This window comes from Anopheles arabiensis, chromosome 2 (genome assembly GCF_016920715.1).
Source record: "Anopheles arabiensis isolate DONGOLA chromosome 2, AaraD3, whole genome shotgun sequence".
Taxonomy (NCBI): domain Eukaryota; kingdom Metazoa; phylum Arthropoda; class Insecta; order Diptera; family Culicidae; genus Anopheles; species Anopheles arabiensis.
The window spans coordinates 48996948-49021463 of record NC_053517.1 but is presented as its reverse complement, the minus strand read 5'-3'; the positions used below and the strand labels follow the sequence as shown (position 1 = coordinate 49021463).

Below are 24516 nucleotides of genomic sequence, written 5' to 3'. Positions count from 1 at the left end.
GGAATTTATAATTCGCTTTTGTAGTTTTTTCCCGGTAAATGCATACACCGTCAAGGATATTCCAAGTGCAAAAGCTCTAACCGAACACAAACTATCATTAGCAACTAATTTGTTCTTGCCAAACAGAATCATTTGCAGGGAGCGAAACATAGGCTGCATTGTGTCCCTCATTCCCAGAGCAAATCTTTTCGAGAGTGTTCTAATCAACATATTGTTTGGATACTTTTTACCATCATGATACGGTTCTTGTATGCTTTTTGTAGTTAGTATGTAAAACGAGATGGCAGCCAACAACGAGCATTACAATTGTATGCACTTGTTTTGTGTTTGGCAAGTTAAATTGGATCATCTTACAACTTAACAAGAATTCAGAACTTAGATATACCTACCAAATTATCTGAAGCTACAATCACTTTTGCGGTCTTGGCCTGCCTGATGATTGTCCGAAACCGCTCACGGTCTTGCGCCTTCGTATGTCAATCCGTTATCCCGGCGTTAATCCCGTGGACGCCTCCACGCCCCCTCTGTCCTTGTGAACGGCCTGAAAAGTCTTTACGGGCTTGATTCGCTGCATGACAGTAAATGGAAACAGAATGGATAAATAGTGAACGGAAAAAAAATATTTTCCAACCATTCTGTATTCTGCAAAAATTGAATTCAAATGAAAACATATCGTTTACATAGGATTTAGCAGGTTATTCATACGAATATGAGAATTAATTTATGAAGCTTCATACGTATTGAGTTTTGGGATTACAGGCTTGATTACTCGGAAACCTTCCCGTTGCAACATGATTCAGTTTTTATGATGGATGCATCGGTTCATGAGGTCGGTTCTCCGACGTAACTTTTGTACATCCAAACTAACAATAGTTTTGCTTCCATCGAGATCGTGTCAGTATCTCCTTCAGGAATAAACAGATTCCGCGCTTGCACACGGCTCCAGCAGGCTGATTGTTCCATTCGATAGAGTCACGCGTGAGCCTCTAAGCCGCATTAGACAATTCTCCTCGCATAAACGCAAGCAAACGGTACCACCATCCCTGCACAGATCGTGGCCGCACAAGTAATTTGAAAAATTGCACCCCAGATTCCACAACCATGCCATGAGTGCAAAACGGTACAGATTAAAACTCTACCCAGGCGGGCGCGAACGCTGCCGGCAGTCGCAGCATCCACACTGCCAGCATTACAGGTCGGGGCGCTGAAATGGGAGTTTGGAGCTTTTGGGCAGGTTGGAACAGCCTCACCGCTCCCGAATCCTGCCACAAGCCGAACCAAATCTGTTTGTTCTTCTCCCCTGTGGTCGTGTGTGAGGGAAACCGAACTCCACCCGAACCAGGGCCGAAGTTTTCACTCCGAAGTCTCACAGCTGGAGCGCGTGCCGTGCATGCTGGATGCTGGCACTTTGCTGCCTTGTTAGTTTACTTCCACCCAGCAACACCGAACGGTCACAGTGTACCATTTTTGGCCCGCGGTGTTTATCGCAGTACGAGGTTCAACGACAGCGTGAAACGTGGCACGCCACCGGATGTGGTATAGCTTTGGAGGCAGGTCGCTTGGTGTGGAAGCTTCCGGTGAACGGTTAGAACAATCAACATTGCTAGAAAGATGCACGTTTTTGTGTTCGACGAGGCGAGGCAAAAGCGAATGGGGTAAAGTTGGGGATGTCCTGGTGGGATCCACTTTCCTGCGTCGTTCGTAGCTTGTTTATGAGATGCAAATTGGATCAATCGGTCAATCGGAGGAGCCAATTATGACCTGCGAGCAATTGTGTGTGATATCTCTGCCGTCATCGTGGCTAAAGTTTTCGTGTAATATGCTAATTAAATCTCGCGTGATACTAACCCAAATGGCAGTGCAGTCAACCTGCTTGGAGTTTGTAATAAACCGTTCGCATTGAAAGTATACCGTGGGCGTTTTTACCATGCAAAAGTGAAAATTGAATGAAGTGAATATTCAAAAGCATATTAGCGGATCGGTATCATGGCCGCTATCGATGTGGTGACGGATGTGTTTAATTAGCATACAGCATAATATAATTAATGGATTATGTTACCGAGGTACGCTTCCCTACGGCAAAGAAGCCGTGCAAACAAAGATGGGGAAATACACAAACAAAACCATACAACCATACCAACAAGCATAGTGTAAAAGGTTTTTCCTAATACCACATCGATGTACAGAAGTATGAGTGGGCTTGAACACCGCGTGGAACCGCGTTAAAAAAACATACACCATAATCATAACATCAAAGCCAACATCCAATTAGCCGACGAGTGCATTATATATTAATACTGAACGGTTCGAACCGGTGTTAGTGAATTGCATCGCCAAAATTCATTTTACTGTTGTAATTGTCAATTTGCCCTTGATGTTATTTTTTATGTAATTTTTGAAGCACAGCATGTACATTTCATAAACCAAATTGAATTGGAAAGGGATAAAATCTAATATTCAAAGGTTATCAATGTGATTGTTTATTAGCACTCTATTGTCAAAATGCCAAACGCTACACTCTTTTGTTCTTTTGATAGGAACAATCTCATTTTCTTCCTCTACGCAGATGCAATTATGAATCAATATTAGCAATCTTCCATTGCATTACAAACCCTTTTCGCTAGATAAGATGCTTACCGCTGCACGAACAAGCATTGCCAACCACAATCAAGCAGGATATAAAGTTGAAAGAACCGCACTCCGTACAGGATGAAAGCAATATATGAAAGTGAATGGAATTATCCAACCCAACCGCTTGGTGCGTGGATTCGTAAGGAAACGTTTCGTAGTGTAAACCAAAAGTGAACAAGCGGCAGCACAGCACAGACGCTTAAACATTAAACAAGTGACAAACCCCACAGCTGACTTGATTAGTAGTGGCACAAGGAATAAAGCTATCCAACCCAGGAGCCAATGGAGGGCTTTCGCTCTTGACTCTTTCCTTTGAAACTCGCTCTACGACATTCCCGTGCTCCGTCTAATCAAGCGTTCCGACAAACACTTTGGCTGGTTGTGACACCCGGCGCCCGGCACTGATAATGGAACACACTCATCAATTAGTAAAGGTGACGAATTTCATGCTACACTTGATTCTACTGCTGCCACTACAACACACAACCTCGACCAGCGACAGTGAGGGAGGAAATGCTCTCCCGAACAATATCGGTGCGATTGGAGGGTTGGTGGGGAAATCTTCCAGCGACTATACCGGCCCGATCACGGCTGGTGCGACGATCACGGGCAGCGGGCGCGAAAGGTCACACTTAAAAGGTAAGCCCGTATGCGCAGTTTCCTGGCTTTTACGACCGCGATAGGGATTAGTCTGCTTTAGCTTGGTGCTCACACTGTGGGGACACTGTGGGGGCTTTCTACCCTCACAAGGGGGAGATCTCGCGAGACACTAACGGTGTTCGGTTAAGAAAATGGCAGTTTATTCGCACTTCCATATTTTATTGCTTGCTCGAATGCCTTCGCAACATGCGAATACTTATCAGAGAGCTATGAAGGAAGGAGGAGGGGTAGGGTAGGGAGGGCGGTAAAAACTTTTGCTCGAAAGCCTTGTGCTACATTTTAATGTCTTTCAAGAACTTCGATGCTACCAGACACTACTGCTTTGTTCAATGCTTTAGAAGGATTTTTGCTTTAGTCGCCAAAGATTTTCAAAGTTTAGTGTGGTACAGTTATTAACAGTGATATTAAAGCTTAGATGGTTTAGAAATGAAACATTTTATTTAGCCAATTATGGTGCTTCCGGCGGGCGATCCCTTGGTAAAGTCATCAACTCGTACGACTTAACAACATCCGTCGTGGATGGACTGCCTCACCGTAGCAAGAACCGCATACGTCGTTACGCCAATAAGAAGAAGGGGTGGGTAAATCATCATCACCTATTTGCAGTGTATTGTTTTTAGTTAACAGTTTTAATGCATGGTAGATGGTAGAAAATATCTTACACAAATTGCATCAAAATCTCAATGTCTGGAGCACTCATGACAGCCTATACAGGATCACGAGACTTATTCACGATTTCATCACGAAGTAAAGGAAAGGGGATTGTTTATCACTGCTCTGCTTCATAGTATCATATGAATTGCGATTAAGAATGGAAGAATACGAGCGCAACCAATAAGTTTGATTTGATCAGATGAGAAATAAAATATTCTAAAAAAGAGTGACAATCATAATCAGAGACATAAAAACCTGAAATGAGGAAGTCGCTTTTGTATGTTATTGTTGTTAAAGCTAATGATTCTTATCAGTATTTTTTATCAGAAAATACTAATCAAATTCATGTAAAAGAGAAAATTTTACTAAAACGTTTCAACGTTCCCGCACTAAAATTACTCCAATCATTAACTTGTTTATAATTATGGGACCTTTCTCGATTCTAGTCAGTTTTTTGTATGTAGTTTGACAGTTGGAGGCTGAAATCATGTAAACACTCCATACAAAACCACACACAAAACTAGCCTGCAATTTTCAGTCTAGATTATTCTAGCTTCAAAGCTAGAATTAGATTCGAGTACCTGCTCGAAAAATGACAAAACAAGGTGGTGTTTACATTTATCTCAAGGTGCATTAAAGAGAGCTGGTGATGGAATCCAGAACCAAAGTGTATGTAGTTCAGGTGGTCTCATAGCATGTTTTATAACCAAATTGGAATAACACTTTTGACAGGATGGGTGAAAATTTTTGTTCAAACAAGCTTTCTAGAGACTTGACGAATACACTAAACACTGTTACAATCTTCATTCAGAAGCATAAGCGATAAAAATCAGCCTTCTAAATTCATACACCTTGGGGTAAGCCCACCTGTATATTATACCCACTTAGATAGCTGCTCGAAAACTGCTATACAATGCAAACAGCTAACAGGCTGAAATTTCAGCTTACGAACTTAAAACGGAAAGGGCCCCTATATTTATCTCAGAGTTATGAAAATACCTCGAATCTATATAACTGTTATAGTTTCATGTGTAGTTATCAAAATTCAGTAAAATTCCACGGATCGTTCGAAAACCTGATTTTGCTTGCAATTTAGTGTATTAAATGCTAGCTCTACACATTAATAATGCCATTTCTGAAGGAAGGTGTATCTAATTATTGCTTGTACTACATAGTCCGAAATTACACTGCTGGTTTTTAAACCCACAAATTGCATTTCTTTGAACCATGCTGCACTATTGATTGATTCCAGTGAATAGTACTTCGTTTTGTTTTTGGGAATATGTAAAACAGGATCTCAATATCTATGCCTTCATCCTCTTATAGCATGCTCTACCGTTTTCCGCCTTTTAATATGAATCCGCATTCATCCATCCGCTTCGTTGCACAAAAAAGAAGTCTGTGGTGACAAAATCCCCACACAGCTTCACTGTAGCAATGTATTCACTCAGAAGAAAGGCAACGAATGAAATGTATACCCGCCGCTAGCATTCCATTTATTTTATCACACTTAATTATCTTCCACCGAGACCGATTTTACAATCCCTCCCAACAAACTCTGTTTGCCAACCTCTCGAACCGCAGCCACGTATACCCTTTTGTCTCGCGCTACTTGACAGTGAATGTTATAATTTGTTGACTTTTAACACACGCTTCATACGTACGCACCCGTACCATACACAGAACTCGTGCAAACACCCTGCTTCAGGGATGGGAATGTTAAATGGTAGAGAGCGGGAGCTGCACACAGGAAACTGGGGGACTGTTGGGAAAGTTCGTTCAGACAGCGCTTCACCACCTTTCCGGTAGCTAAAGGCGGGAGAAAACTTTCGTCGTTTCCGCATCCGGGCGGTCATCGTTGTAAAGTTTTCCTCCGACGAAAGTTCATTACACTTGTCTTTTCTAACAGGTGTCACAAAAGATTACATCATTACATGGCGGGATGGCGCTGTGGGCCTTTGGAATAAAACGAATGTTTTTGGGTTGTATTGCATTAAACGATGCCTTACGCATGTGCTTGAATTAAAGTGTCGCTTCTATTATTCGCCTGATGAGAGTTGATGTTTATGTGTTGAACAATTGGGGCCAATAAACCATTTTGTTAATTTGCTCGAGTATTAGTACAAAGACGTTGCGAACAAAGGAGGCCACAAATCAAAGCTACTCACAGCTAAATGGCAATAGCCAATGGCAGATTACCTTTACGTAGCCATCACAAAGCAAGCCGCAAGTAATGCATTGATAATACTGCATAATTTTCACTATCAAACTAGATTAATTGGCACTGCGGAAGTGTTTTCTTACGAGTACGCTTTTGCACAAGTTCTCCATCCTCTCCGGTTGGCGAATGTGGAATGCACATTCGTACTGCTATTGATTCGAAGCTCTTTGTCTTAGCCATTCGAAGATGATAGCAGTGACGCAACAGCACCACGCTAAACGATACATCAAACAATCTTAGTGTATTTCTAATCCACTTCAAGGTCTCCTCCTCTTTGCGGTTATTTTGTTATCGAACGTTGTATATTACGCTTTGTAGGACAATAATTACCCTCACGCTGTGGTAGGCTCACGGTAGCTTATCGGGTTGATCACTTTATTAAAACTGAGAGCTCAATTCCATACACTGATCGTATTTTTGCTTTGATTTTCGACGGAAAGAGCCAATAGATGTCGGACGGATAGCATTCCAAATGATACCGAATTGATATTCGGCGATAGAATCTAATCATGAACATCCTCATCCCACCCAAACATCCCATCAATGGTCAGTCCAACGAGCAAATGATTGCTGCTGGGTCCAACCACTTGGGTAAACGCTTCGAACAAAAACACACACACACACACACACACACACACACACACACACACACACACACACACACACACACACACACACACACACACACACACACACACACACACTCAAGGCAAGCTATTGGAAAATAATCGATTTACACAAACAGGACATCACGAAGCACGAGTCGGTGCTTCGTTTCCCTCATTTTGGCATCACTTATCGAAATGACCTGCCCTGTAGCTGTTGGTGGTGCTCTTGGTGTTCTTTCGTGAACGCACTGATGGGTCGCACAGATGGAGCAGTGCGTATCAGCTGGTCAGTCCAGCAGAGTGTACAGCATCTTCAGAACTGGCACACATACACACATACACAAAAAACCAATCCAATCGTTTGTCACCAACTTCGATTAGGCCTCGCTCTGCACGCCGGCAATGTCCGTTGGGATGGACGTGAACGTTCGGCTGGGTGGTTTCGTTAGCCGGCAGGTTCGCATGAGACATGAAACATAGATTCCCTCGAGAAAACTGAACCGGAAGAGCGTGTTCTGGGCGAGCCACAAAAATGGAAAGTAATTACGGTTTCATTAGCTGCCCCTTACGATCGGATAGTTTTGCTTCTGCTTTCGATGTCCATCAATCACGAACGAATGTTAAGGATGTATTCTCGCTTTGCCGGGCTATGTTGACATTAAAGTATCAAATATTGAGTTCAAGTTAAAGTAGGTTTAACAGTTTGTGGATTATTTGCTTTCCATACATTTTCATGAGTTCTCATTCTTAAGATTGTACCTTCCCGCTGCAACTTGCTGACGTTGGCAGGCATAATGAAACTTCTTTGAACAAAGTACTTCCACGAAATTTTAAAGAACATGACATGGTTCTGTAATTTTAGTTACCGTGAAGCTGCTCTCTCCGATACTATGCTGCAACTAGAGCACATGTCGCTCGCAAGCCGCAAACTTTGCGAACGTAACGGTAATTTAATACCGGATAAAGTTATTTTTTCAACATTATTACACCGAGACCCAACTAATAGTTCCTAGGATCCTGTAATAAAAATACCACATGACACACGATTTTTTTATTTCTTTGTTGATTTGCCATGCCGACACCACTCTCATTAAAATGAAAACTGTCGCTTCTATTATTATGTTTGCCAGCTTTCACGCAGCGTTTGATATTTCATCAATAAATTACATACACTTCCAGCAACTCGTGGCTGCACTCATTTCCCGTCTGGCTGCCATTATCAGCGCCACGATCGAATGAACTTGCCCTCCACCGGGAGAAGGAACCCTATTACCGGCAATAGTAATGCTGTTAGTAGTGCAATTCAATAAAACCTTCCCATCTGAGGCGCATACACAATTCTGCAAGCGCCACTCCGTTCATCACCCACCACGCCCACTGCGGGCGCTATCAAATTTCCGCTTCCTGTGCGCCATTTGCCGGGAAACGGGGAAAGCTTTTGCACGCCTTAGCAATTTCCCAGCGCTCAGGAGCCACCGCGCCAACAGAACAATATCCTGTCGGGAGACGCCTTATTGCCGTAATCGTTTACGATGCTCGACCGCATTCGTACACCTCGATTGCTCGGTCCCGGTGGAAAGGTCGTGTTCCACCGGTTCCGCTGATAATCGGTGACAGAGTGAAGTTGGAGAGTGTAAAATGGTTAATCGGTTCAGGTGACCCCAATGGATCGGCAAACAAATGAACATTGAGATTATGAGTCACGTGCTGATGGCATTGTTACGGAGGTTTGTGCCACTTTCGCCGCCGGTGCAAATGTTGCCAAGCATTGTGGAGGTACGGTGGTTTTTAATTTCTTTCCGTGTAAATCAGCTTTATTTGTTTCAATTATTTTTTCCGTGCTGAAATTCACAAAACAAGAATTTAAATAAACTGGAATCGTAGTGTGACAACTACAGGAGATAATGAAGTAAACGTAACAATAGGGGTTAAAATGCACAATAAATCAAGTTGAGGTTAAGATAAGTAAAATAAATATTCTGTTTAGAATGAAGTAAAAACTTGTTCTTATAATTGACATACAGATGATCGTAGAGATACGACTAAAAAACAAAATACACATTTCTAATGAATGGCTGCTTTTAACTGTCAAAATCAAAATGGTCGTATATGCGAATCGTCGTAACTCTAGGGGATCGTATCTCGAGGGTCACCTGTACTCATAAAATTTGCACAGCACATTTGTTTATTCGTATTTGGTTATTCAGGTCATTAATTAAATACTTTAACTCGGATTCTCCTCCTCATTTCCTTGACTAAAATCAATAATAATACTATGAAAAGAAAAGTGAAAACTATCGCGACACTGTCATCGTTATTGGAAAAGCTGGAGCAATCACAAGAATCATACTACTCAAGTTGTTTGGGTGAGTGGATTATAAAGTTAGATGTTTTGAGTATGAAATCATACTTTGACAGCAATATGGAATAATTAAACAAGCACAATGCGAATATTTTTCTTTCTTGACAGTCAAGAATCACTGTACGTCTACATACAGAATCTTACACATGAAATTATATTTTCTTTTTTTCCTTGAAAGATATACTTCATACAACAGTTGAAAGATCTACTAGACTCAGGTCTTCTATGTTGTATATGTAATGAATGGGTTAAATGGAATTGGGTAAGATTCTAGTTTGCTTTACCCAATCTTGTTTGAACTTTCCAGCATAATTTAAAGACACAAAAAGTAAAATCGAAACGCAAAATTTGAAATTAAAACTGACGTCCATTAGCAAACGACTGTTTGACCAATTTTAAAACCATAGTCTAGTTTTTCCCTTTATAAACGTGCTATTCACAGGTATAGAGATTATAGAAAAAAGCACTTTAATACCATCATGCAAACGTTTCGACGTGCAATCGATCAACTGAAAGTAGCAGTAGAAGCAAAAAAAAAAAATCATACAGCCATCATGAGTATCAACTCGCCCGAAGTTTCTTTCCACCTTCATTTCTGGCTCGCTGGCAAACATTGACATTATGAATATTTGATGCTGGAAAGTGCTTTTCGTCCCGCTGTACTACACACCAGCAACAGGCTTAGCTTTAAAGTTTTGCCGTTGAGTGAAGTATGGGTACGAGTATATGCAATATGCTTTGTAAAAGTGATTACTTCAAGACATTTCGATTGGTCGGTCCCATGCTGTGGATGCAAACGTGTAGATGGAATCCGGTTTGCTTGGTCTACAACGATCGAATACTTTTTCCCATGTTTTTTTCTTGTTCTAACCTTCGCACAGTCTCTGTACGCCAGGTTCGGTCACCGTGATTGAAACGCATCCAGGAGCTGTTTGCTTGCCGGCAAACATCAAGCATCGTTAAAACGTACTGGAAAATAATTGCTCTCTTCACCCAGCGTATGACACATGAAGGACACGTAAACAGCGAAAAGTAGACTTTTTGCCTGCTTGCAGCAGTTGTGATGGGAAAGGGCGAACACGGAACGATAGAAAGGGCAACGGAAATGCTTCCGTTGTAGTGACACTTAGCCTATTTCTTAAGAAGCGGCATTTCATTAATGATACCCAGGTTTTAGTGTTTTGGCGGGAGAAAAATTGTGTTAATGATTCTCTAACACGAAGAACAAGCTCATCATCGCACCCAAGGTTCGCACTAAATGACACCTTAACGAGCATATGTAGAACGTGATACAGTAGCGTGATCATTTTCCACTCCAAAGCATCGTGCAATCAAAGGACAAGCAATGGTTCGTTTCGAGAATTTTATTACTTTTTTTTTGGTTTGTTTCATTCATTTCGCTCTCATAACTTATACAGCCTTGACTTTACGAATAAAAGAAAAATATTTTACACATAATGGTAAATGAAAAGAAAAATATAGTGTCTTGTTGTGGGGTGTTGCCTAGCGGGGTGGGGTGGTCTCGCGCAAACATTACCCAGCATCCGTCCGCTGGTCGAATGAATCAATCAGTTTCGGTGATAGTAGCGCTCCGCTCTGGTTCGTCGGCACTGGTGTCTGTCTCTGTCAGTTATCTCTGTAGCTGGCCACGTTTTCGGGTTGATCTCCTGCCGGCCTCGTCCACACTCTACACATGATCGTACGGTGCGCATCCATTTTCAGTGGCTCGGAAAATTGCCCCGAAGCTCGTCGCTGTCGGTGGAGTTTCGGTGCATCGCATGTTCTGATGATCGATCGGGATCGACGGTGGTGTTCGATCGAGAGGAAACCGTCGCTCTCGGCTGGTTATCATTGGCGTTGCTGTTGTTTCGCAAGCAAATAGTTAGTCCGTGCAGTTGTCATCGTCGAAATTTCATCTCTAAACCAATGTTCTTGCAATATACACTTGAGTTGATCGCGTTCGTAAGAAGTGTGTGTTTGCCGTTCGTCCGTCCAAGTGCGTTAGAGTTTGTGTGCATGTATGTGTGTATGTATGTGAGCCGTTTCTTTGTTTTCTCTCCCGTCGTAATTCTGCAACTTTCTCGAGAAACATAAATAGAATCGCACCCCCGTCACAGCACTGACCGTTATCGCCGAAGTGGTTGTGTTCGTCTATGTGGACCATCACGCTCTACCTTCCGTGGCCTGCACTTTGACGGGCCTGGGTCACGTTTTGCGTCATGTCCGGCGCGGCAGGAAATAGGAGCTGGCCCGCCTGCTGTGTTGACTCAAGAGGAGCTGCCTACAAAACCCTGCATGCTCACTAATTATCATCTAGCGATTTCGCGTTTTCCTTTTTCCTTTTGGCGGTGTCTGTACCGGTGTTGCATGTCTGTAGTGTTACTGCCTTATGAGTTGTCTTTTCTCTGTCATTTCGAAGGCTAAAATCTATATCATTATAGTGGTAGATGTGTATGTGTGTGTGTATGTGTAGGTTAGGTGTTGTTTTTTCTCTTCTTCTGTGGTGTTCAAGAACTTAGGGACACATTAAGACAAAAAGATATTATTGCTACACGATGTTTAGCGCTGCTCCATCCCGCGTAACGGATACCAAGGTCAAGCCGTAGATGTAGATCGAAACAGAAAAGACAGAACGAAAACGAGAGAGGAAAAACGGAAAATTAATTGATGCTATTATTGTGGGAAAGTTTGCAGAATGAACATGACAGCGGCTAAAAGTCTAACAATGTGTGTATATACATGAGTAATAGCTCCCACGCGATCGTATCACCCAGCAACAACTTTCGATTGAACATAATCTTCCCTTAAACACTCCCAACTATCACCCACCCAGCGAGAAAACAAACTCTCAGTGGTGCTAGAACTTGATCTTGCTCTGCCAATGAAACTCTGGCAAAGATCATTTTTCACAATTTTGAATGACAAGTCGACTGAGCTCGCCCTCTTTTCCTCTTCCCCTGTGTACGTTCGTCATCGAGCACCAATTTTAAAAGATGTATTGCAAACCTTTGCCGACACCTCACATTCTTCGGGCACAGTACCTCAAGCAGTCAGAACTGATTCAGTGTGTGTGCATGTATTTCTGATAAAAATAAAATCCCACTCAAATGTGTTGAACTTATTTTTATCACCTTGAACGCATTCCTTCGCGAGCGTGTGTGTAGCGGTGGTTTCAGACGATCCCGCACGATAACTCCCTAGTTCTAGCTTACTGCGCGAGCGAAAGCCGCCAAGATCCCGGCTATTTTTGTGTGATGGACACCTTCCCGCACGGATTCGCTGTAGCGCTAATGAATGTGACCCCCAAAATGATAACGAGCTGCCCAAGTAGGCCACCCCCCGCCACCGATACTTACGGTGAAGTCGCGTGCATTGATCTTTCTCGGCGTAACGCCATAGGTGTCCTTGCTGACCGGGTTGTAGTGGTAGCCGGGCGACTTGACTCTTTCGCAGGCGAATTTCGAGTCACTGTAGATGCTCTGCGATTCAAAGGACGAGCTGTAGCTGCGCTTCTCCTTGGCCATGATGTCCTGGGAGCCTGTGTTTAGAGCAATGCGCGGGCACCGACAGTTAGTAAACGGTGCTCAAAGGACAGATCAGCGAGGGAGCTGACAACTCCGCTACTTACCCTTGAGCGACTTAAGGTAGGTGTTGAAGAAGCGAGCCTTCTTGCTGATGGGCTCGTAGCTTCCGATCATTTCCAGGTGCGACTTGAACATCTTCGGTTGATTTGGTTTTTTTTAGGTTGGTCTGAAAGTTTTAATTGAAATTCCGAGCGATAAGTAAGCGTTGTAGTTGTAGCTGTAGTAAAACGAGCGTTGCCAAAAACAGCATTTGATTCATTTGCCCATTGTTTCCACACCATTTGGGCGGCTGAGTTGTCCTAATTGGTTCATAACACCGACCATAATTTTACAATTTATGTATGATCTATGTGCCAACCGTGCGTTTAAACGGAAAGCATACCGGATTGGGTAAACGTTCCACAGAAATACGTTCAACCATTTACCCACTTTCCGGCGAAACAGATCCGACCGGCTCGAAAGCAAGGGGGGAAAACATCCGATGTAAATTCTGGGAAATAAATTATAAAGCTCAAACACTGGCCAGAGAATCGTACCGGCATCTCTTGGGCATCGGTAGCGAGATTGTAATTGTAGCTTTTTAATGCCTCCCCATTTACGTCCAAATGGTCGGTGAATGTTTTGTAACTTCGCTCCGTTACAACACTCTACGAAAAGGAAAATGTGATAATTATGCGCCACACACTAGAGAGGGTGCAATCCAGTTGAACCATGGCCCATTTGCGTTGCTGTCCATTTGAAACAGCTAACGGAAAAATGGCAAAGGCATGCTGGAGCAAAACTTTTTACAATCCCAAACACGGTGGAATGCTGGGAAAGAGCGCAGAGAGGCCCCCACAAAAAAAGGATGATACATGAACATATGCTCGGTTGGAACCGTATCTTCCGCTCCGGCAATATTTACAACCAAACACCAATGGTACTTCCATAAATTGGCGCTTTTATTTTCTGTTTGGGTGAAATATTTCACCCACAATACCGACAGTGTTGCTGCTCCTCTACCTTTCTGCTCTTTTTTCTAGCTTCTCGTTCAGTACCGAGACCCTTTGGGGAGTAATTGATCCCCTGCCCTGCTCGTACGACGGTCCGACGTTCGAGGAATGTTGCCACAGAGCGGGCAAAGCATTCACCTTACCCTCCCCACACAGTTGAAGAATGTATCGGTGTCGCGGACCTTTTGGTGCACGCATCGCAAACGCCCGTGGCGGCTCCTCGAGTCGCAAGGAAGAGAAACGCATTCGTTGCATCAAACTGCAGCGCGGGCTGCGGGATGCACGGCTTGCAGAAAACATTTTTCGCATTGCACAATTTGGCCCCAAGTGGACCCGCCCGAAAGGCCAGAAGGTCTGGTGGGCCAATTATTGTCGTACCGTGTGTGGTACGAGGGCATGGGGTGTAGTTTGATGAAAGGGAAACTATTTTTAAAAATATGCTACCCGTCCGCCGGTTGACCGAGTCGTAGCGCTCGGTAAGCGCCGAGAGCCAGTTTTTACTATCGTCTGATGAATCACTTGCAGAAGATCCCATTTCACTTCCCTTCCTTTCCTTGCTTCGGCGCGACGAACTTCCTTTCCATCGTTTCGTGTGATAAGAAAAACCAATAAAAAAGCTACAGCAAAACGAAAAGCACGGAAAATGTGCTCCCGGTGCAGTTTCAGTTTGACTGCGATGTCACCGTGCGATAGAGCCACCAGAATGGCGTGCAAATTGAGCAAGGACCGTTATTACATTTTCGAATAAGCATTTTTCTGGTGCTTGCCTTTCCGACGGTCCGCTGGCCTACTGGCGAAGGACGCAGACGCACGCCAGCTGGTTCGCCAAAAGATTGGCAAAATCACGTAAACGGTTCACAACAATTCGAAAGGAAACTGGTGTGGCTAATGGTGGTGAAGGTGTGTGGTAGCGTCTGTGTGTATTTACCACCCTAGCTTTTCCTACCTTTTCTCACACACTCACAACAGCGTTTGTGCATGATGGGGAAATAACGAGTAGCGAGCAAAAATAAACATATTTTTCACCCAACCCAGAGTAGTTCGCGCTGCCGGGAAGAGGAATCGCAAACGCAGCGGCTTGCAGTACCTCCCCCCTACACCTTGCCACACCTTCCATCCCCACCACCCATCGTGGGACAGCCGAATCGAAGTTCTACGCTCATCGCGGGTCGAAAAAGATGCGAAGGAATTATTTTTATGCTCTACCCCCACGATTTAAATGTGTGTCCACAGGACCTCGTCCACTTGTTCCGAGCGCCACACGTCGCAGAGTGTCACTCTGCGAGTGGCCAGCAAAAAAGATGCTGAGCAAGACACATTATTCCCGCACCGCAGTGCGCAGAGGGGAAAAATAAACAGTTGCGACCGTGCGAGACGCGGAACAAGTGGTTTTTCCGCGGCCCGGCTTAGAGCTGTTCTCATAAATCGTACCACCGACTGTCGGCAGCAGATGCTGTGCTCAAGAGCCGGCTCACGCAAAAGCTGGGAAGCGGTAAGTCAAGATCGAGCGCGGATGATCTTGCTCGCAGTTTGCGCGGCTTGCGCGAGCAAAGAGAACAATATTTGTCCCGGCGGCGAGCGATGCGCAAGCAAGCAAAAGGCTTCTCCGGGTGGAAGGCAGGCGAGAGAATGGGGCAAATAGGGGCAGCTTTTTACGCAAGAGCGGGTTGCAAACATTGCCACTCGAACGCACTCCCTGTTGCGAAGTGGGTAATTATTTTTAGCACCTCCCGAATGGCTCGAGTTTGCGTCTGCCCGCACCAGCTCTGGTGAGGGCGCCCAGTGGCCTATGACTACGAGTTCACATTATCTCCCGCCACTCGGGACGTATCGATAAGCGATTAGCTTAATTGTTTGCGTTTTCGCTGTGGCTTCGTTTTTTGTGTGCATTTTCTCATTTTCAGTTTATTGCTCGCCATAATGAGCAAAGCAGTGCTAATAAATCAACCATAATTATGCCTTACTTCCCCCATTGGCAGCCCATCTTGCCACGGTAGACACTAAACGAAAGGTGGAAATATTCTGCACTCCACAAATGAAATCCATGCCCTGCTCAACCAGCATGCAACGAGCCGTTCTGGAAGCTTTAATCACCACAAGCCCTATGGCGAACGAAACGTGTGCCATGGAGCGCTGGATACACCGATTAAAAATAATCACACTTGCAAAATAAAATACATTTTTGTAGCTTCTGCATGCGTGCTTTTGCGTTCCGTCTCTACTTTAAATGTCAAAACACAATCCCTGTCAGTCATTCAACCAACGGCCAACAGAATCGGATTAAGCACCAATGTCTCCCCATGTTACGGCGTTAAAACGAGATCACAACACAGTCACTAAAATGACGCTCCAGTTCGAGAGCCTCCCAATGTGTGCCATTGTCCCTTTCAACTCCATCCGTTTTGGGGAGGAATTTTTTCAGCCCCCCGGAGCACCATATCACTGTCAAAAATATTCAACACTACCTGTGCCGCATCGCACTCGGTATCAAAGTAGATTACCCCGTTATCACAATCCTTCAATCACTTTCACACAAAATCAATATTAATTTCCTTTTGGTACGCTCTCCCAGCCAGTTCTGCTCTCCTGTGGCGTTGTGGAAACGCCAATGCAAGCGAATGCAAGCGGCAAACGTATCACGATGATCAGTGCAGAAGTGCAAAACAGAATTAGCAAGCTTACAGAATACTCAGTAGGCAGCTGCTGCGGGATAGCCAACTGTTCGTGGTGCGAGATAACTCAAGACTGATAGGACTGATACTGGTGAGGGTTTAATAACCAGCGCAGCTAGTAGACCAGAGTGTCCCCGATGCTCAAGGGGAAACCAGGGCACTGGGTGCAACCGGCAACACTTCTTTCTTTCTCTATCCTGCATCGCACAGGGCAACACTCTTTGTGCCCCGGTGGTGAAGCGATCTCGCTCCCACTCTAACGCTCTAATGCGACAAATGCGCAAACCGAAACAATGATCACTCGGTTCCGAGCGAGGCGAGCGCGCCAGCCCCAAGAGAAGAAAGAACCGAACCCGAACCGAGTCTTACTTTTTGGCGATGTTGCTATTGCTGCTGGTTGCGTTTATGCTACGTCGTGTGTTTCGTGGCTGATGGCGCAGTGGCGGTTCGGTCGCGAACGTCATCGTCGAATCGAACGGACAGGACGCAACATCCATTGGCGGTGATTGGGCCGTGATCGGAGGGAGGAGGCGGTAGCTAACCCCCAAATGGAATGTGAAAACCCCGCTCCACAAAGGGAAGGGGATCGAATGCACATTTAAAAATATCGCACGTGGCACTCGATCGATCGATGGCAAACAACGATCCTCTAGGAAAGCGAGACTGCTTCTTTCCCTTTTCGTTGCCGCCGGCTACTTGGGCTTGTTTGGACCGTTCGATTGACCATGATCCAATGTGAAGTTCAAAGCACCGCTACAGCAATCCAATTAGACTTGCCCTTGATGCAACTGCCGTGAAACGGTTTCATTTACCTTGCACAACTAATGCCAAATAAAGGGTCTGCAAATCAACACAATATGACACATGGATCGATGCTTCATATCCTTCCACCGTGTTGGGTGAATGGTTTTCTATTTATGGTTCACGGACGAATGGTATGGATCGTGACGCAAACAGACGATCACCAAACGTGTTACAACAAAAGGGAAAACCAAAATGTCCAACAACATACATACGCTAGACACGATCATACTATTATCTGCGGTTTGATGTTCATGACCGCTAAAAATAGGGCTTTTGTTTATTTCTTTGTCATCCGTCATCAGCATCTCTCCCGCGAATGCTGCTTCACGGTTCCCTATTCCCACCCCATCACCGATCTTGCTTATCTCGCTCTTTGCTAACGACGATAACAACACGCTCGATTAGTCGCTCGACTCAGTGCAAAACGTAGCAGGATATGGCGGGTGTCGACGATGTCGGGTGGGAGAGGTGGTGTAAAAATGCCAAAAAATAAATACGATCTCCTATATTTTTAGCACCCTGTTTCCTTTCCCTTCCCTGCTGGGGTTACATGATCGGTTGGCAATGTGGTTGGATTCGGTTCGGTTCGGTTGATTCTATTCCGAAACATTGTGAGCACGTTCTACATTCTCTTTATCGTTGGGTTCAATTTTAATCCGACGATTATCGTCGGTAACACAAAATAGGTTACCTTGTAGAGCGCACAACGCGCCCTTCTTTTGGTACGGCCCCCGAAACTCTAGCCACTGCCATTGATGAAATCCTTCAGGCAAACAATTTAGAGCGGCCTCGCTAACCGAATTAAAAGCAACATATCCACTCCGGCATCGTTTGCGACGGCGTTCTTCTACTTCTAAAACGGCCTCGTGTTACAGCCATGGAGGCGCCTGGTGCCCGATGCTTCATATCTTCTAAGCAAATCAATTTTCACACAAGCTCGTGCCTCGGAACGGCAGCACAATGGTTCTCCACACAAACCGGCTGGCCGTTTCTCATCGGAAGGCAAAATCTGACACTAACGCACTAGGATTGTGTCCATTATATGCTTGAATTCTAATCTGCTGCCGTGGTTTCTCTCCACCAGGGACTGGAGGCTGTAATCGGGTGGTGTTTAGCTCGAGCCGCATCCGAAACGGTAGCATCGCACCGTCCCATTCGAAACATTCCGGCCTGTTTCCATCGAGCCTGTGCCAGCTGTACGAGTTTGTCGGCGATGGAGCGGAACGTGTTCAGGTAAGCCGCAACACAGCCTTGCGACAATCCTTTCTCAACCACTGCTCGACTCCATCGCGCCATTGTCTTCGGTGAAGTTGGCTGGTTGAGTCCGTTTTTTCTCTCCTTTATTGCCTATCTAATCCCTTACCCCGAATCGCAATTTCTTTCCACAGATCATCTTTTCGGAGTTTCGTCTTCCGTCGACGCTCGGGCCGACCGAATGCGGTGACACGGATATCCTAATGGTAATTAATTTTCACTTACACATCCTTCCGTCCGGATTGCGCTTCCCACATTCGAACGAACACTGTCTCGAACACACCCTCCAATCGGTTTCCCGGGTTGCTGGGCGGTGGGTTCAGTCAATTTCATTTAATTTAAAAAGGCGTGACACATCAGCCCAGCAGCAAGGGAATGTGTAAGGCCGGTGTTTTGGGACGACGGTTCTAGCCCGGGGACAAGGAAAGGACAGGATCGGTTTTGTGGGTTTTGATGATAAACTTCCTCCGCACCGTCGGTGTGCAATACACCTTGGTTCCAAATCGTGTCGTGCTCGTGGTGGTTGAAGATAAACGGTCCGACTGCCGCGTCTGTAGGCGTGCGTATGGGGTAAGCAAACGAGTGATTTTAACCTTCATTATTTACGGCACGCTTGCAACGCAGCGTGATGCTGGGAAAAGTTTACTGTATAATTCATTGCCCCCGCCAGTAGCTTTGGAAGTTTTGTGTAGGTTTTTCGGTAGTACTACCTGTTTCCTGCACCTTGATGTTGATGGGAATGCTTACTTAAGGGATGCTATATGTTCTTGTTCCCACTTTCTTTGAAAAAAAAACTACAGCAATTGACACTGCAATGGTTGTTGAGAGCATATTTTGTTCATTTAAACTGTTGTTTGCTGGTGATGTTAATGTAATGAAAAAATGGAAACGTTACACAGAATAACTGAAGCATTTACCTAAATAAAAGACTGCTAGAGGTGTTCCGAATGCACGGAAAGCGTTCGGATTTTTCATAAAATATTTCAAAACAAATAAATAGTTCACAAGATAATAATGTTCAGGTTCTTTGTAAGTGAAGAATGTTATTTAAAAAGAGGAAAATAAATTTTATTTAACGTATACTATATCATGCCGAACTTTCTTCTATTTGGCGTAACGACCTACGTGGTCATCCCGTCCTATACAGGCTTTCGAGACTTATTAGTACCGTGCAGCCAGATAGTCAGTTAGTCCTTGCTACGGGATGGGAGAGTCGGTACATTTTAGGCTTGAACCGATGAGGGGCACGTTGTAAAGCCGTACGAGTTGTTCGACTCGTGCATAATTTATGGAATAACAGATGACTCAATTGTTTGAAAACCTAGAATTGATTGATTCGTTACTATAAGTACTTACTATTCACTTTGAGTTTACTAAACTTATTATGATTTTTGGAAAATGGTATATGTCTTCTTCTGAAACAGTCTACCCATGAAATTGATTAGATTTTTTTACAATAACCTTATTTAATAGAATGTTAATAATTATCTTTAAAGATACTGTAATTAGCATTCCCACTACAATCAGTGGTGGATTAACAAGGGTGATGGCCCTAAGCGGTCACACGAATGTAGGTCTTTCTGAAGGGTCAAAGGAGAAGTTGTATAAGTAATTCTAAACTAGAGAAGGATTGAGAGGCAAATTTACTTGTCAGCGGTGGGTTGGTTCCTTTTTACGGGACCCCTCTTGTCCTCGGGGTACCACGCGGACGCTTAATTTGCGTAGTGCTTATTCCGCCCCTGGAAAGAATAGCTCAAAGAAAACAAGTCGACTCGATTATTAATATATGTTGTACATACGATACGATCATTTTTTATCTTATTTTCCTACCTACTTAAAGCATCGCTCTCCATTCGGATTTTTTGTGCCAACCATGGGAAATCTCATAAAGGGTTGATCAAGTATTATTATTAAAAACAACATCAAAAAAAAATTCATCACCATTACGCTTGACCCTTTCCTGCTCAAGCGTCATGGCAATGGATTCATATAGGATTTTTAATTAAACTTTCGCATTGCATCGATATTGGCCAATTACAAAAACCATTTTTTACAGAAAACTGCCCATTCGGGACTCCTTTCGAGCGACGCCAAATATATGCCCCAGTAACAAATTGGATCAATTTTGCGTCCCAAACAAGCTTCACCTCACCGTACTTGCCAAACGTATACGTTCCTCTCTCCCCGCCTTATAAATCGATGTCAATCTATTTTGCAGGTTTACTACATCGTTAACGGTCGCGAGGAGCTCGTGGAGACGCTTTGCGGTGACACGCTCCCCAAGCCGATACTGTCCGACGGGTCGAGGCTACTGTTGGAGCTGCGCAGTAGTTACAACAACACGGAAAACAAGGGATTTACGGGGGACTTTTTCTTTCTCACAAGTGCGTAGTTACGCCACCGCACAGGGACCGCATGATTAATGATTTACCTAAAATTCAATATCCATACCCATTTGTTTCACGCCGCATATCTCGATCCAACGCGGCCGTCACGGTTTTGGGGACGAGGATGGCTACAGATTTTGGCATTCCAAATGGCTTTCAACCGAATCAGTCCGAATGCACCTTTCACTACTTCCGGAACGTCACCAGCCAGGGATGGATCCAGTCACCCAACTTTCCCGGAGCCTATCCAAGGTTAGTGCTGCGCGTTGTTTATGGTCTTTGTACCATACAGATTTGCAGGGACCGTCTATTTTTGGGCAAAACGATCGCTAGTATACGAGCTAGCGCAGCAAATACGCTGTCATTCATGCGTGCTGCGTACTGGCAGAGTTAATGGCAGCTGTCATCTTTGCCGAATTCCTTCATTATGCTCGTCATGGTCCATTTTTGGTTTAACCTTATTCGGGTACGGAACGAGCTAACAGGCTATTGCGTAGTTAAAATAGTATAAGTATATGAACAGCAAGAGCTTTAATTCAACGGCTAACCATCTCGTTTTTTCTAATCGCTTTGTCGGTTTTCCTGTGAACAGAAACATCATCTGTAACTATCTATTTCACGGTGGGCCCAACGATTTCGTCCACGTGCGCTTCACGTACTTCGACATCGAAGGAATACGACCGTAAGTTTTGTTTGCAACAGTTCATTGTCAACACACACACACACACACACACACACACACCCCATGACCGCCGCAAACGAAAGGAAAAAGAGCGGGCGAAGATGAGTCGTTCAACAACCTGATTCCGTTCCCTGCAATACGCTTTCTCTTTCAGCTGCGACGAGGACACAGCCAGCGATTACGTGGAGTTTTCTAATTTTGTCACGCGCGATCGCAAGTACGCGATGTACTGTGGTAGCTGGCGCGAGCTAGTGGTACGCTCGGACGGTCGTTTCTTTCGCATTACGATGGTATCGAACGATCGTCTGGATGGGACCGGCTTTCGGGCGCTCTACACCTTCGAAACGGTGCCGGTGGAGACGACGGAGCGGACCGAGGTAGCGTCGATGGGCAAGATCACCACGACCAGTGCCGCCAGCCGGCTGCATGGTGTGTACATCTCACTTAGATTATCATGCTTTCCCTTTGCATCGAGCGAACTTCTTATACCCAATACCAGTGCGTCTGCTGAAACAAAACTACACACATAATTTAGAATTTCCTTAGAACAGCTGTCTTGTACGTTATTAAATTTATGATGTTTTTTTGGCCTCCCTACATGTATAATTCTTTTTGGATTTTCTTGTAAAAATCATTCACACATCCTTTTCTTGTATTTGAAAAAAAACAATTCTGTTCGTTGTTTGCCCGTAGCCTACAGTTGTCTGTTACTGTGGCCAGAGGAGTTGAGCCTTTTGCATACCTTTAGGCGACTTTGTGATACGTATTGAAATAACCATAATAGATTGCATACCTTTAGGCGTATAAAGGCAAATGGATTTAAATGTATCGTTGTCCATAACTCGAATACTGTTTTTAATTATTTAAATAAAAACTGTTGATTGATACCAAAATTTATGTAACAAATTTTTCTGTAAGAAAACTTCTGTAGAAAAAATTAAAACAACATCATCAAATATTAATACTGCCAAAAAAACATTATATTTCAAATTTATCTTTTAAAACACAATCATTTTGCTCGTGGCAAGAGCTTATTTGCGGCTAGCATTTCTTTTCTACTGTTCATCTATACACGTACATTGTATTACACTGCCAGGCTATGACAAGTAGGAGCTCACGCATTCAAATTTCAAGCAAATAAACATATTTATTCTTTCTCCCATTGCTTCCCCGGTCCATGCCGGAAACAAATACGTGAGCCACATAACCTGATTCGTTTTATTTTGTCTCTTTCACCTACACTGCCTAGGCTCACTGTCACTGATGGCACTGATTACGGTCCCTTCCTCACTCGCCATCACGAACGAAATCGGCATCATTAGCATCATTGGTATTGTGCTCATAAAATTCTGTTTAGACTGATGACAACGTTGGAACAGCACAGCGTCCGCGAAAAAAGAACATCCCACACGGAAGGAACGACGGATTTAATGGTCGTGCACTGAAATTGCTTCCGTTATCAGTTTACGCAAGAAGGGCTCACGATGAGATGCAATACATCGTCCAGAGGAACCTGCCCCAGAAAAGCTGTCCCTAAAAGTTCTAGAAAGACACGCAAATCAGAGCTCGCACGTGTGGAAACGAAAGGATTTTAAACCAATGGAAATTTTTTTTTAAACCAAGAACTTGATTTTTGTGAACTGAAACCGTTTTCATAAAAATTGTACATATTTCAAATAAAACATGTGATTACTGGCAAGTGCGTACATGATTTATGTTCATTTCGCCTTCAAAACAAATCGTAACAAATAAATGCACAAAATTTTAACCAAAGGTAATAAAAGAAATATTATACTTAATAACCAGCAATCAATAATCAAATGCTCCAAATCGATAAATATATTTTTATACATCCAAAGATACAATCAACATTATTTTCTTCCAAACACACCTTTGCCGTAACAGAATTCACGTTATTATGGAAAATGGCTCTCTGGCCAACACAGCTATTCTTAAATTAATATGCAATTTCCACGCAAAACGACCAATAAAAGATCCACTCTTTACGAACGTGATAATAAATCATATGCTGGCCAAACAATCTGATCGACCTGTCCTTTACAAGCGCCAGCCGCTGATATATTAGATAACCAATTAATACTATCAATATTTTACGCCACGAAGCGGTGCGCTATTACGTCGAAGATTAATTTATTTTTATCACTGCCCGTTATACCATACACAGCAAGCCTGTTGCTTGCCTTAGGAAGGGCCATGCGTACCTGCGTCGGTTTTATCAGCTATGGTAAAACAAAAACTTCAGGAAAACAACAACGAATCAAAACAACGACCCACCAGCTGACTGTATCGCACGATAATAATAAAGAATAATGCCAGTGAGAAGGGCTTTGGTGAGAAAAATAGCGGCACGCATTACCGTGACTAGCTTATTTCGCTCTCTTTACTGTGCTTTGCTCTGGTTTTTGTCCTTCACGGTGAGGCGAAGTGAAGAAGTTCGGTAAACAATTCAACTAACACCACGGTTTCCTGTCGCCAACACCTCTTTAACTGCGCATAGGTTTGCTGATCGACTTAAGTCGTAGCAGTATTTCGGAAGGTCAGTGTTACGTATTCCCTACCGCACACAACAAACAGCGATGCTCTAAAAGTGTATAAAGTTTTGACAAAGATGTTCTTCAGTTAACGAGGAAAAATTGTAATCTGAGTTGTTTACAAGACACAGTCTTCAGAGGTATCTGTCTCCTTTCTGAATCGTTGGTTTGTCGTAAGTACTAACTAATGATGACAACTCCGAACCTAGGAGTGCCATCCTCTCGAACTTAGGTTCGAATAAAATTAAACAGATACTGTTTTGTGCCAACATTGTACCGAAGGCATGCAACATGCAATACAGGCATATTTAGCCGACCACATTTTTGTGCTACTAATGAATAAAATGAAAATTTCATTGCAACAAAATCAATTATTCTTCTACTTTGGCACAACAACCGTTGTCGGTCAAGGTCAAGGCCTGTCTTTTCCACTAGGCTTGGCATTCAGTGTCT

At 43.8% G+C, this 24516-nt stretch overlaps 2 protein-coding genes and 1 long non-coding RNA gene across 10 annotated transcripts; 1 reads left to right on the top strand and 2 right to left on the bottom strand.

Annotated features, from left to right (window-relative positions):
• The first annotated feature begins 1441 nt into the window (after window positions 1–1441).
• On the top strand, window positions 1442–23212 carry LOC120893551 (suppressor of lurcher protein 1). Of its 8 annotated transcripts, none has more exons than XM_040295513.1 (9): window positions 1442–1584; window positions 2625–3270; window positions 18273–18421; window positions 18577–18648; window positions 20661–20826; window positions 20964–21081; window positions 21422–21511; window positions 21666–21940; window positions 22761–23212. In XM_040295513.1, the coding sequence occupies exons 2-9, from the start codon at window positions 3039–3041 to the stop codon at window positions 22871–22873; spliced, it is 1215 nt and encodes a 404-aa protein (XP_040151447.1). In that variant the 5' UTR covers window positions 1442–1584; window positions 2625–3038; the 3' UTR covers window positions 22874–23212. The 8 variants fall into 8 exon arrangements, with proteins under 8 accessions (XP_040151447.1, XP_040151443.1, XP_040151446.1 ...); XM_040295509.1 differs by having other exon boundaries at window positions 2538–3270; XM_040295512.1 differs by having other exon boundaries at window positions 1442–1655; window positions 2630–3270.
• On the bottom strand, window positions 10486–16527 carry LOC120893552. The gene is made up of 4 exons (XM_040295516.1): window positions 16395–16527; window positions 12765–12886; window positions 12493–12674; window positions 10486–11701 (listed from the first exon to the last, which is right to left on the bottom strand). The coding sequence occupies exons 2-4, from the start codon at window positions 12853–12855 to the stop codon at window positions 11696–11698; spliced, it is 279 nt and encodes a 92-aa protein (XP_040151450.1). The 5' UTR covers window positions 12856–12886; window positions 16395–16527; the 3' UTR covers window positions 10486–11695.
• Window positions 19489–20667, bottom strand: LOC120893553. The gene is made up of 2 exons (XR_005738138.1): window positions 20090–20667; window positions 19489–19763 (listed from the first exon to the last, which is right to left on the bottom strand). It is a non-coding gene; the product is annotated as an uncharacterized LOC120893553 (long non-coding RNA).
• Window positions 23213–24516: the final 1304 nt, after the last annotated feature.

What these genes read in the sequence shown, in the direction of transcription:
- LOC120893551 (XM_040295513.1), top strand. Translation starts at nt 3,039, where the DNA reads ATGGAACACACTCATCAATTAGTAAAGGTGACGAATTTCATGCTACAC. An exon ending in GTGACACGGATATCCTAATG is followed by an intron (nt 18,649 to 20,660) that starts GTAATTAATTTT and finishes TCTATTTTGCAG; the next exon opens with GTTTACTACATCGTTAACGG. An exon ending in GACATCGAAGGAATACGACC is followed by an intron (nt 21,512 to 21,665) that starts GTAAGTTTTGTT and finishes TTTCTCTTTCAG; the next exon opens with CTGCGACGAGGACACAGCCA.
- LOC120893552 (XM_040295516.1), bottom strand. Translation starts at nt 12,855, where the DNA reads ATGTTCAAGTCGCACCTGGAAATGATCGGAAGCTACGAGCCCATCAGC. An exon ending in CTACCTTAAGTCGCTCAAGG is followed by an intron (nt 12,675 to 12,764) that starts GTAAGTAGCGGA and finishes CTCTAAACACAG; the next exon opens with GCTCCCAGGACATCATGGCC.